Below are 12,496 nucleotides of genomic sequence, written 5' to 3' on the forward strand. Positions count from 1 at the left end.
CCAGGCCATACAAAAATAGGCAGCAAGCTGGATTTGGCTGTTGGGTGGTACCATATTTTCTGGAGTATAAGACGACTGGGCGTATAGAAGATTTTCCTGGGTTAAAAAGTCGTCTTATACGCCGGAAAATACGGTAGTTTGCTAAAATCTGGTCTAAAGAAAAGGCCACAGGAAGTCTGGGAAAAGAGAGGCTTGGGAAAAAGATGTATGTTTGCTTAAGGCAGGGGTGGGGAATGTGGGCCTGTGGGCTGTGGGCTGCATGAGGCCCCCGGAATCACTTGGTCTGGCCGGCCAAGGCAACCGCAGGTGGACTCCAAATTCAATAAATCTAGGAGTTTTTTCCTGGCGACGTAAATTTATATTAAGTGAATTAGATTAAGCAAACGATGTTATACATATCCAAATGGCCCCTGGCAGGAAAAAGGTTTCCCACCCCTGGCTTAAGGAAGAATAAAATGAAATGGTTTGCCACTCCATTGTCTTTCAGGAATAGGCATGCTGGATAAAATACAGGATGCCTAGTTAAATTTGAATTCCAGATAGACAGTGAATGATTTCTAACATAAGTATGCCCCATGCAATATTTGGGACCCAATTATACTAAAAATTATTTGTTGTTTGTCTGAAATTTAAATTCAACTGGGCGTCCTGTATTTTTATTTGCTAAATCTGGTGAGCCTATGAAAATATCTCAGACAGTGAGGGCAAACCCTTCAGCATGGCTGAAACACACTCAAGGACTGAGACCATCCCCCTCTACGGCCTCAGTGACCTACCTGCCCACTCAAGCAGACATGCTCATCAGAGCTTTTTCCACTGAGGGATGCAGGACGATAGGGATTCAACCTGCAGACTGTGGAGTCAGAATGCCTGGCTCCACTTGGCTCTGCTGCTTACCAGCTGTGACCACGGGCGAGCTGCTTCACTGTGGCTCAGTATTACCATCTCTAAAATGAGGATAGCGTTTTGTGAAATTTACCTATGAAGCCACCTGGTCCTGGGCTTTTCTTTGTTGGGAGGTGTTTTTTTTGGTTGTTGTTGTTTTATTACGAATCCAATCTCCTTACTTGTTATTAATCTGTTCACATTTTAAAGTTCTTTATGATTCAGACTTGGTTGATTGCATATTTCTACACGTGTCCATTTCCTCTATGGCTAATTGTTGATCTTTTTGTAGGGATGGAAGGTTGGGCCTCCTATGTCACCATCTTGGTTTATTGTTCTTACTAAAAGTCTCAGAATGCTGAACCAAAAAAAAAAAAAAAAAAAATCTACGGGGAAAACAGAAACCTGGAAACACTCTGCTATACTCATGTCTACTTCCATCAGTGGGAGTAAGATAGAGCCAGAATGGCACCATCTAACACCTACAACTGGCTGGGACTAGGTCAATAATTTTAATCTCATTAGTACTGTGGGTGGTGAAATGGAGAAGTGCGGTGACAGATGAAGGGAAGAATAATCTCTAAGAAGCTTTGGGTCAGTACTAGCTTCTTTCTTCATCTAGGAGTTTTGTGACCTTGAATAAATCAATTCACTTTTTGGCCTCTGTTTTCTCATCTGTCAAATGGGGGAGTGCAATTTCTATATTTTAAACATCACTGGATTTTAGTGAGTATCAGCTCAGAGCCAATGTACTTAATTCATTGAATACTCTCAAAAGCTTCACAAATAGTTTTTTTTTTTTTTATGATTACTCCTTGGTATCCCTAGTGAATGAATTAAAAAATCATTATAAAACAATGACAATTATTTTTGGGTAACCCTAAGCAAGAGATTTTTATATTTTATTCATAGCTCTGAGGATAACAAGATGGTGCCGGATAATTAATTTTCCTTCTTTGATGGTTGGAGTGAAATCAATCCTTCTCTGCTGATTGCCTCAGCCTCTGGCTTACAAATAAACTATGTTCTAATTTTGTTCTAATTTCGATGTCCTGGTGATTTGGTGTAAGAATCTGAGAATGTTACCTTTTGGTGATCACATAACTTTCTGCCTTAGATGCTGACAACTGAGCAGTTAAAACAAGTGGAGTCTTGGTGACTCGGTGTTGCTTGTCTACACCGGTGTGAGGGAGCTTTTGTGAAGAATGATCCATGCATTTGGAGGGCAGGGAGGAGACTCACAGGCATGTAGGGGAGCAGGAGAAGGCAAAACAACAAACGTAGAGAAAGTAAAAAGCCTTAGCTTGGTCCTACCGTATTGTACAATTCCTCTAGTCTGGAGATGGTGAGAAAACGGTGCATGCTTACTCCATTTTCTATGAGCAATTTCACAAAATCCACTCTGTCCAGAACTAGGGCATCCAACATGGCTTGTTCCAAAGACCCCACCTGCAAATCAAGTCACTGAGTTAGCCTGCCCCAGGCTCTAGCGATGCAGTTCTTTAGCATTCACTTGAACAGTTTAGACATGGTTGCCTCTGACATCTGGTAAACCTTCAGCACATCCAAGAGCATGCTAGCAAGACTGCTTCCAACTCTGCTTTTGGGACAGCAACAATCTCTCCTGTATTTTGGGTCTTGTCTTTGAAAGTAGAATTCAAGGTTTCTAGTTGCTAAAGTTATAATCTCCTTGAATCTCAAAATCGGCCCCTCTCTTCCTCTCTCTCTCCTGAGAAGGTACAAGGGTTTACAAGGCTTTTCCTCTCCTAACTCTCTGGCCAAACTTCTGCAGCACCATTGAAGTGCTAAAGTGGGTACTTTGCTGTCTTTGTTTTCATCTTTCTTAGGCTCTGGATTAGACCCTGGCTGGCTTGAGAAGAGGGACCCTTGTAAGCAGACTAGAAAGTAGGTTGTTCTATTTTTTTTAGTTAAGTGATGCCACTTTGCCTGCGTCTCACCCATTTCCACACAGAGACACAACAACTGTTTACATCCTTTGGCTTGTCTACTAAGGTTTTATTTAATTCCTTTTACAAAAATTTCTGTGTCCAGACTCCTTGACAAATTTTTCCACAGCAGCAATGCCCTCGTGGCACTGAATGAAGACAGGGATTCCATCCTAGGCAGGCGCTCTGGGGGAAGGAAGGGTTAAAAAAGACCTGTACAGTAATTCCAGGCACAGAAGTAAAAATTCCAGGCACAGAAGTCTGCCGGTTACCTCCTGGGGATACATGCATACGTCACCCAAGGGCCAATTTTCCAAGTTTTTGTTTTTGGGTGAGTCGATGAGGGAAACAAACCAGGAACAGTTATGTAAATGCTGGTTCCCTCTGTGCTGTGCTTGGGAAGAGGGAGGGCCTGTGCTCAGCCACCAGGACCAGATGGCACCTGCCTGGGGAAGCTTGCTAATTCTGCATCCTGAGGTGCGACCCAGCCATGCACCAGCACAGGTTGCCGCTACTTGGAAGCAGCAACCTCAAAGACAACCAGAAACAAATTGCTAACTACAATTGCTAATTCCCTCCTTTATTGTAATGGATGCAATTTTGTATTATGTATATATTTTTAGACATTTAAAAGGAATAGCATCATTTGCTGCTGAAAGTTGCTATCAAAGGCCGCTCAGAGAGATGGAGATGTTGGGAACGCTTTGAGTTGTGCTTAGTCACATGTTCCACCAGGTGGCAGTGATTTCCTAACTCATTTACGTCCTAAAGAAAAGGCAGCAGTTTCCCCAGTTGCTCTCAGAGGCTCTTTAAGTAAGTACCCTTGCCCAAGCAAGCGGTGGGCTTTTCAGGGGCGACAACATATACTCTACCGGCCACTGTTGCCCATAAATAAAGATCTGGCTGCGAGCGATGTCGACTCGGTTCCAGGCTAAGGCCAAGCTCAGTTGGTCGGGGGCAGAGGCATTGGCTCCTATAGACAAGTAAGAGGAAAGAGAGGGAGAGAGAAAACAATGATGAGTTTACTATACCAAGACGACCCACGCCATTACTCTCCCATCAATACCCCTCTTCTGAAAAGCAGACTCAGTTGTACAGTAGGGTTTCTCCAAACTCGGCACTATTGACATTTTATTGTGGGGGCTATCCTGTAATTGTGGAATATTTAGCAGCATCTTTGGACTCAGCCCATTAGATGCCAATAGCACCTCTTTGTAAAGTCATGACCATCAAAAATGTCTCTATACATTGTTAATTCCCCCAGGAGTGAAGGGAGACAAATCAGCCATTAAGAACTACCGCTGGCAGAAAGGCAGATTAATATTCAGAGTGATGGTTAAGAGGAAAAAAGGAAGATGCTACCTTGAGGGGCTTGGTAGAGAAGAGAAGGGTCTTCTTAGGTGACAGGGACCCTGACTGTGTTTATAGCAGAAGTGAAAGGGCCACTGGAGAGGGAGGCATTGGAAATGTGAAAGAAGAAAGCCAATACATGATGGATGAGACCCTGGAGAATGGAGGCCAACAAGAGAGGTCTTCAGAGTAAAGAAGAAAAACAAAGAGGCTGAGTGAAGAAAATAATATTCATGAGTGGAAGAGAATGGTAGAAGAAAACTTGGATGGACAAAAAACAGTATCAGAGAAGTAGGAGAGGTACCACCTGCTAAGACTGAGAAGGAATGGCAGCTTGAAGAGGATGGAGGAACATGGAGGCTTAAAGAATGAGGCAGTTGCAGAGCAGAGTTAGGGCCTACTTGAGGTAATGACATCCCAAATATGCCATGGCACCAATGGGTATGCATTGCTGGGAATATTTATTTAGGGACTTGAGCATCAGTGTTGGGGAGCATTCTTTTTTTTAAGTCTGAGGTTTAAACTAGAGCCCATATATAACTTTCTAAAATGGTCCTGAAATTTTGTTTATTTATTTTAAAATATTTTGATTGATTCTTTTTAGAGAGATAGGAAGGGAGTGGGAAAGAGAGAGTGAATATTCATCAGCTGCCTCCTGCACACCCTCTATTGGGGATGAGCCTGAGACCCTATTATGTGCCCTGACCAGAATCAAAACCAGCAACCTTTCAGTGCATGGGACCATGCTGAACCAGCTGAGCCACACTGGTCAAGGCAGAGAACAATTTTTTAATTCCCTGAGGATCATTAAAGGCTTCCATGGGTTGTAAAGAGCTGTGGACTCTATTTGGGAGTTTCCAAATAGAAAATGTTAGGTGTGTCATCTGAGCTGGATAGTTTAAGTCTGGTCCTGCTTGATGGACTAGAGTGGCAGAGGGGGGGCAGGATGTGCTAGCCTTGTAATGTCCTTAGTAGGGCCATCATTCTATGAGAATAGGATGATGCAATCCATTCCTACATTAGTTGAAGAACATATTTTTCTTGTTGGAGTCTTTGGACCTCTCCATTTCTTATTTGAAGAATCTTGTCTGGATTAAATAGTCTTCCTAAGGATTGTATTTATTTCCATCAGTTTACTTTTTATGTAAATATTGCAACTAAATGTGGTAAGGGTCTCAGTCAATGAAAGGTGGCCAATTCATTCATTTAAAGACATTAGTTTCTCAAAAAGTAAATAAGTTTAATAAATAGATATCAGATTCTCTATTTATATGAAAACCAGGAAGGTAAAATGAAACTAATTGAAATGTGACTTGGGTTGGCTATCATGTGACTTGGGTTGCTAGGATATACCTTCGATTGTCTCTGAGAGCACAGACACTACCTACCCTGGAGAACTTCTCAGGAACGTGGCTGCTACATGGAGCAAAACCAAATTAGAGGCTTGAAGCATACACATAAAAAGTAGATGAGGCCTGTGTATAATTTATTCTTTGCTCTATTTTCTTGCCCTGAATGATAACTATCTCTTCTTGGTAAAAATAACTTGGGTGAACTCTCAGGAGAAAGTTAAAAGGAAGTAGGAAAACTTGCATTAACTTTAGCTAAAGAAATTCAGATTTGGCTTGTAACAGGCAGCTGAGTGAAAACAGCCCTTTGCAGGAAGTTGGGGTTTTCTTTCTTGGCGTATTTTTAATAAATAAGAAAGATAATAATAACTAATACTTCTTTCATGTTTAACTTGTGCCATGAAATGTTTCTAAGTGTTAATGTATTAAATTCACAGAACAAGCTACAAGGTGCCATTATCAGTATTTTACAGATGAGAAAACTGAGGCACAGAAACTTGTCCAATGTGAAGTATCTAGGAAGTGCCAGAGATGAGATTCAAACCCAGGCAGTCTGGTTTCAGAGCAGACTTTTTTTTTTTTTTTACTCATAGAAACTTAGAAAATGTTATTGAACTCAAGATACCCCACACAAAGAGAAGTAGGCAGACAGGCTTTTGTGTCCTCTCTCTAAAACAACCCACACTGCACGAATGAGGTGAGCCAGAATATTCTCTACTGCTGTGTGATTAGGGCCAAAGTTGGTACAATGGTAAAATTTAAAATGGTAATTTTAAATTCCTCTGAAAACAATAATTGGCATATCACTTACTTTGTATTTCTGTAGGCTGTTTAATCAATAAAGTAGGCTTGGCATTCTGAAATGCAGAGGTGCATGAAAACTTCCCCTAAACCCAGGAGTCTCTTTCATTGGTGTGTTTTTAGCATTTTGTTTACTCTTTATATTACAAGTAAACTATGGTATATTATGGCATATACGCCTACCACATGTAGGTCTTTGAAGCCTTTTAGAACTTAAGAGGTCATTTCTCCCTGATATTAAGAATGGCCTCACAGGTCTCTGCGAGAACTGAATGAGATACAGCCAGACTGGGTGAGATACCTGCCTGGCTCAATTCTGATCCAGGTCAGGTTGCCCCTCCCTGAGGAGCAGCTGTGTGCTGGGTGGAAATAGGGGCTGTAACAACTTCTTTGGGTGGAAGGGAAGGGCCCTGAGCTTACTTATTGCCTGTGGGTGTTTGGAAATTTCCATATCCTCTCCAATATTTAGTTTCTTCATGTCTAAAACAAGATCAATAACATTGCCCTCACAGGATTGCTTTGGAGGTTTAACAGAATAATAGAGGGGAAAATTGCTTTGTTAAAGTAAAACACTGTGCGAGTATTTTCAGTGTTTTACATATTTCCGACAATAAATTTACCAGATTAGTATTGAATAAATTTATCAGGTTAACAATGCTGCCACCATGCAAACACTCCTGGGTGCAGGGCAATGGCCAGCCAGACTATGATTACGGTTTCTGCTGTGGCCCATGGGAATGATTAGGTGTCATCGAATTTTCATCAGAGGAGCACTTACTGTATAGTGAAGTAGTCATTCTTAGGATTAAGAACTGATAGTCCCTAAATCACCCAGGGTTTAAAAGCATGTCAGAATCGCCACTGGCATTAGGAGTGGTCCTCTGACACAGCTTGGGGAGCCGATCAAACGCTACCTTTTGTTGAGGTTTTTTTCTTTAGGCACTCCCCTGAGTGAAGCTTGGAAGGTGCTAAGATCGACACAAGAAGAGGTAAATTTGTTACAATGAAAGAGCCTCGATTTAGATATAAATGCTCTGTTTGGATTATAAGAACATGATTATTTCCTAAGAATGTAAATGAAGAAGACTGATTGTGTATGTGTGCCTGGGCAGCTTAGGCCCGGGACACGGGGTTTTTTCTAAGGAGCACAACCACGCTCAGTCAGGAAAGGGCACCCGGCCCCTCCTCTGTGGTGGAACAGGAGACCCCTCCTGTGCGTGGCAGCTGCTGTCAGCGGCTCAGGGACTTGCTGCATCTTCCCTGGCCTGTCCGAGGTGGCCCAGGGCTCCCCTGGGACTGAAGGCTGCCCCTCCTCCTCTTGGCACTGGATCCTGCCTGCAGTGACAGCTGGACTCTTTCTCTCATGGGTCCTTACACTTCCTAACCACTGGGTCTAAGCTTTTTTCTTTTCTCATATTTAATTAGTCTGAGTCTTCTGTGTAAGGTCTCAGAGCTAGGATACTAGACCTTTATGGACCAAAGCTATATGAAAAGCTTACAAAGTGAGGTTGTCTAGATAATGATATCTGCCAAGGGTTTCTGCAGTAAATATTGCCACTATTTTTTCATGCCCTAGTAAAATATGCAAGCTGAAAGGACAAATGAATTCTATGGCTTATGATTAATAACACTGTAAGGCATCATGCTACTTCCTTCTTTTTGCTGACCTATCTACCTAAATGGATGGGTCCTCTTTATTGTGCCCTTTCTGCAATAAAAGAAGTCAATGCCTCACAAAATCTCCCACTGACATGTTAAAAAACGTTATGAAAGTGTATCCCTATTATGCACAATATGCAAAACTGAGAAACATTATCAACGCAAGACGGAATAAAAGAAAGAAAGCATTCTATTGGATTATTCTGCTTGCTTGTGATATGACACATATGAATTAATTTCTATCTTTTGGTAATTAAAATAATTGTATTCTCCATATTGTAATTTTTAGCAGGATTTTATAGAAACATATGCTCTGGAGTTCCGGGACATTTGCTGAAATTATTGCATTGATGATTTCCTAACTTTAGGTATCTTTTTCTTTTACTCGTTGTCTCTTTATTTGAAAACTAGGTAATCCAGGGACCATTTTGTACTTTACTTTTATTAAAGTTATGCATGCAGAGATTTGTTATAAAAACCACAAGTCTCGCCCTAGCTGGTTTGGCTCAGTAGATAGAGCATCAGCTTGCAGATTGAAAGGCCCCGGGTTTGATTCCAGTCAAGGGCACATGCCCCAGTTGCCGTGGCGGGCTCAATCCCCAGTAGGGGGCGTGCAGGAGGCAGCCAATCAATGATTCTCTCTCATCATTGATGTTTCTCTCTCTCTCTCTTCCTTCCTCTCTGAAATCAATAAAAATATATTTTAAAAAAATCACAAGTCTCATCACCCCAGTCCTCTTTCCCCATAGTCAAGCATTCATTTCTAGTAGCTGATTATTTTGGTTCTCCGTGGTAATTGGTCTTCAAAGAGAGATTCCAAGGGACTCTATGTCCCAGTATTCACACTCTTAGTATTCCCCCACCCCCGCACTGAATCTGGGCTGGTCTTGTGACTGGCTTTAGCCAGTAGAATGTAGCAGAAGTGACACTGCCAGTTATGACTTAAGCCTAAGGGAGGTCTGACAGCTCCTGCTTTTGCCTCCTACACCTGGTGCACATCTGTCACCTTGAGCCTCTCCTTCCTCATCATCCAGGGATTTCCAACACCTCTCTCCTATGTCGGAGCTCATGTTTCGTATGTTCCATGTTTTCTGTTTTGTTTTGTTTCCTCTTTCATTTTGGTGGGGCCCATGCTTCAGTAATTTCCAAAGAAGTGGTTCATGGGAATTGAAGTTTTTGATGACTCAGGTCCGGCAATGTCTTTATTCTACCTTCACAAGTGACTGGTATATTAGATATAGAACTTCAGATTGCAAGCAAATGTTCTTCCAAAATTTTAAGTCATTGCCTGATAGCATTTTGTATTGTTGTTTAGAAGTTTAAAACATTTGGGCTCCTGGTCCTTTGCATGTGACTTGTTTTTCTGGTTGAAAGCAATTAGAATATATTTGGTCTTACGTGTTCTGCAATATCATGATTACATGACTTAATTGGATTTAGTTTCACCTATTGTGCTGGTCACTCAGTGGGTTCTTATGATCTGAAAATGTATTCTGGAGTTCAGGGACATTTTCTGGAATTGTTGCATTGATAATTTCCTTGACACCAGCTTAGTGTTCAGTTGTTTATTTTATTTTTTTCCAACCTCTCTGCAAGGGTGGCTAGCATGCAAGAACACAAAATACTGTTCCTGCTCTAATGTTTTTTAAAATAAATAATCCTTTACTTTTGTTTTAGAGGGATTTATAGGAGAATAAGTAAATTTATATGTTCAGTAAACTAGATATATCAAGGAATCACTATATATTTTTTTCTGTACCAAGGAAAGTTTAGTCATCATGGATTGTTCAAAAACATGTGAAAAATAAGGGCAGTCTTTAATATCTGATCCTAACCATAGATATGTCCAGGATGCAGAGCAAGTGTTTTGGATTCAGATTACCTGGGTTCATGTCCAGACACCATCAATTTCTACCCGTGTGACTCTGACCAAGATACTTAGCTTCTCTGTGCCTGTTTCCTAAGTTATTAAATGGTTGATACTTATAGTATTTGCTCCACTGTAGTATTGTGAAGATTAGATGAGTTAATACTTGTACTATAGTGCCATATTAGTTGTTATTATCATATTTACTTTTACTGTTGTCATCACTGTTATTTGTATTATTAATGTAAACTTCACATATCATGCTGCTGTCCTTTTGCATGAACATGTAATTTAGAATATGCAACGATTCATTTAATGAGTGAGGCTGATTCATTGCTCTCAGGTAGTCAAGGAAGAAAAAGTATGATTGCATAGCTCTACTGGGCAGTCAGCAGTGATGACTTCTTCACCAGCTGGGAGTCACTTACAAGCCTTGGGTTTGCAATTAGCTTAATGTGCAGATCACTGAGCCCACTGGCATTGTGCCCATCCTGAGGCACGAGCAAGCCGCAGAGTGAAAGCGTGTTCTGTGTAACAAGAGGCCGGAGAGGCCACCTCTGTCATCAGAACTAGCTGCATGGTGCAGAGAAGGAATAGTGCGCCCGGGCATCTGCAGACTGGATTCCGGTTTCCCTTCGTCCAGACAGCAGCCGTGGTATCGCAGTGGCCTAGATCTTCATAGCTCTGTCCAGCTTTAGAATTCTACAGTGAGACAATCTGATGGACATGATCATAACTTTGGAACTATGCTAGGAATGGCCTAAGGCCCTGTGGTTCATGGTCCTTGCAAACACTTGAACCTACATGTTGCACCTCTCCTGCTGGTGATTATGGCCTTGGAGCAAAGAACATTATACTCTCACTACTAGCCCGTTTGCACGAAGATTCGTGCAATAGACCTTCATTCACCTGGCTGCCTGCACCAGTTTTCTGCCGGCACCAGGGACCCAGGCCTTGGCTGTGGCCACCGCCTTCTGCCTTCTTTCAGGGTCGGGGCTTGGCCCCGGGCAGTGGCCTTGGGCTCGGCCACACCCAACATCCCTGCTAAGGATCGCAGGAGCCAACCCGAAGTGGTTTCCTGCGATCCGTGCAGGCTCCCCGCTGGTGCCCAAGGCCGGGAAAGCCTCGGGCGGCTTTCCCGGCCTTGGGCTCCGCCACACCCCAACGTCCCTGCAACGGTTTCCTGGTGGGCGTGGTTGGTGGGCGTGGCTTGGTTGGTGGGCATGGCTTGGGCATAGCAAAGGTGCGGTCAATTTGCATATTTGTCTATTATAAGGTAAGATTCTCAGATGAGAAACTTGAATCACAAGCCCCACCCTCATAGTTACTACCTATATGAAAGGAGCTGAAGAAATCATTCTCTCCTATGGGTTGGCACCAGGATTAGAGAGGGGATGGTCTTTGTTTGCAAAATACCTTGCAAAGCTGCTTAGGGCAGATAAGCCCTTCAGGGCCGGGGACCAAATAGTAGAGATGGACCACTCTGAAAGGCGGAGAGGACTTTGCTTTACTCTTTTTTAAAAAATTGTTATTATTTGTAAAATATATTTTTATTGATTTCAGAGAGGAAGGGAGAAGGAGAGAGAGAAACATCAATGATGAGAATCATTGATCGGTTTCCTCCTGCACACCTCACACTGGGGATTGTGCCTCAATCTGGGCATATGCCCTGACCGGGAATTAAAGAGTGACCTCCTGGTTCATAAGTCAATGCTCAATCACTGAGGCGTGTCAGAGGGCTGCTTTACTCTTAAAGAGGAAGCATGAGGAAGAAGCAAATAGTGGGAGAATTGGGGGAGGGGAAGCCTGTGGGATACTGGGGAAGTCACGGATGAAGACTCCATGGAAAGTCCTCTGTATGGAATAGCCAAAGGATAGCAACATTGGAGATGCCTGCTGTTCAGTTAGAAGTGTTCAGAGGTAACCCCCTCTTCCAGCCGTACCTATATTTTTAGGAAAGTCTACTATGTCTATTAAACACTTTGTGTTAAGTGAATTGTATTTTTGTTTTGAAACTGGAAGGGCTCACTTTTATATTTTGACTTCTATGATGAGGAACAGCAATAACACACATGAATCAGGAACCAGAAGGCAGGGGTGACAGGGCGAATTTAAGAATTTTAGGAATTTGTGGAGCTCTTGGGGATGATGCAGGACTTGCATTTCTGTGGATTATTGAGTTGAGAGGTTAGAGTCCGCATTAATGAAATTTCAAGGCGTAAGGAGGCCCCAGCTTATGTCTGGATTGTTTATGTGACTTTGGCTAGTGGTTGATTGAGCCAGACTCCACTTCTTTCTTATCAATGGATATTTATGAATGTTACCATATGTTAAGAATTTTTCTGGGTGTTGGGATATAAAGGTAAAGAAGACATAATCCTTTTCCTCTGGAAACTTTCTAATTAGAAGGTGGAGTTTGTAACCAGGGTGTTAACACTTTTGAGCTTGCCTGGATATTCTTGGTTTATTCCAGTTGTTCTGATATAATGATCAATCCTGGCCACTTTCATGCCTAAGACAGTCTCAGCTTAGAGATAAATTATCTTGTAACAAATGCTCAGAGCTGTAAAGATTAGATAGGTGATTAAAATTTATGTGAAAATGCTTTGTGAATTGTAGAACATTATACAGATAAAGGG

The 12,496-nt window shown here is 42.1% G+C and overlaps 1 protein-coding gene across 4 annotated transcripts in view; it reads right to left on the bottom strand.

The window, feature by feature from the left end:
- Window positions 1-12,496, bottom strand: part of TRPM3 (transient receptor potential cation channel subfamily M member 3) — a 703,802-nt gene that overhangs the window by 100,036 nt on the left and 591,270 nt on the right. For all 4 annotated transcript variants that reach the window (XM_054727188.1, XM_054727187.1, XM_054727186.1 and 1 more), the window contains exons 10-11: window positions 3,704-3,804; window positions 2,200-2,334 (exon numbers count right to left, since the gene is read on the bottom strand). In XM_054727188.1, coding sequence (XP_054583163.1) covers window positions 2,200-2,334; window positions 3,704-3,804 — 236 coding nt within the window. The remainder of the gene's footprint in view (window positions 1-2,199; window positions 2,335-3,703; window positions 3,805-12,496) is intronic.

This window comes from Eptesicus fuscus, chromosome 15 (genome assembly GCF_027574615.1).
Source record: "Eptesicus fuscus isolate TK198812 chromosome 15, DD_ASM_mEF_20220401, whole genome shotgun sequence".
Taxonomy (NCBI): domain Eukaryota; kingdom Metazoa; phylum Chordata; class Mammalia; order Chiroptera; family Vespertilionidae; genus Eptesicus; species Eptesicus fuscus.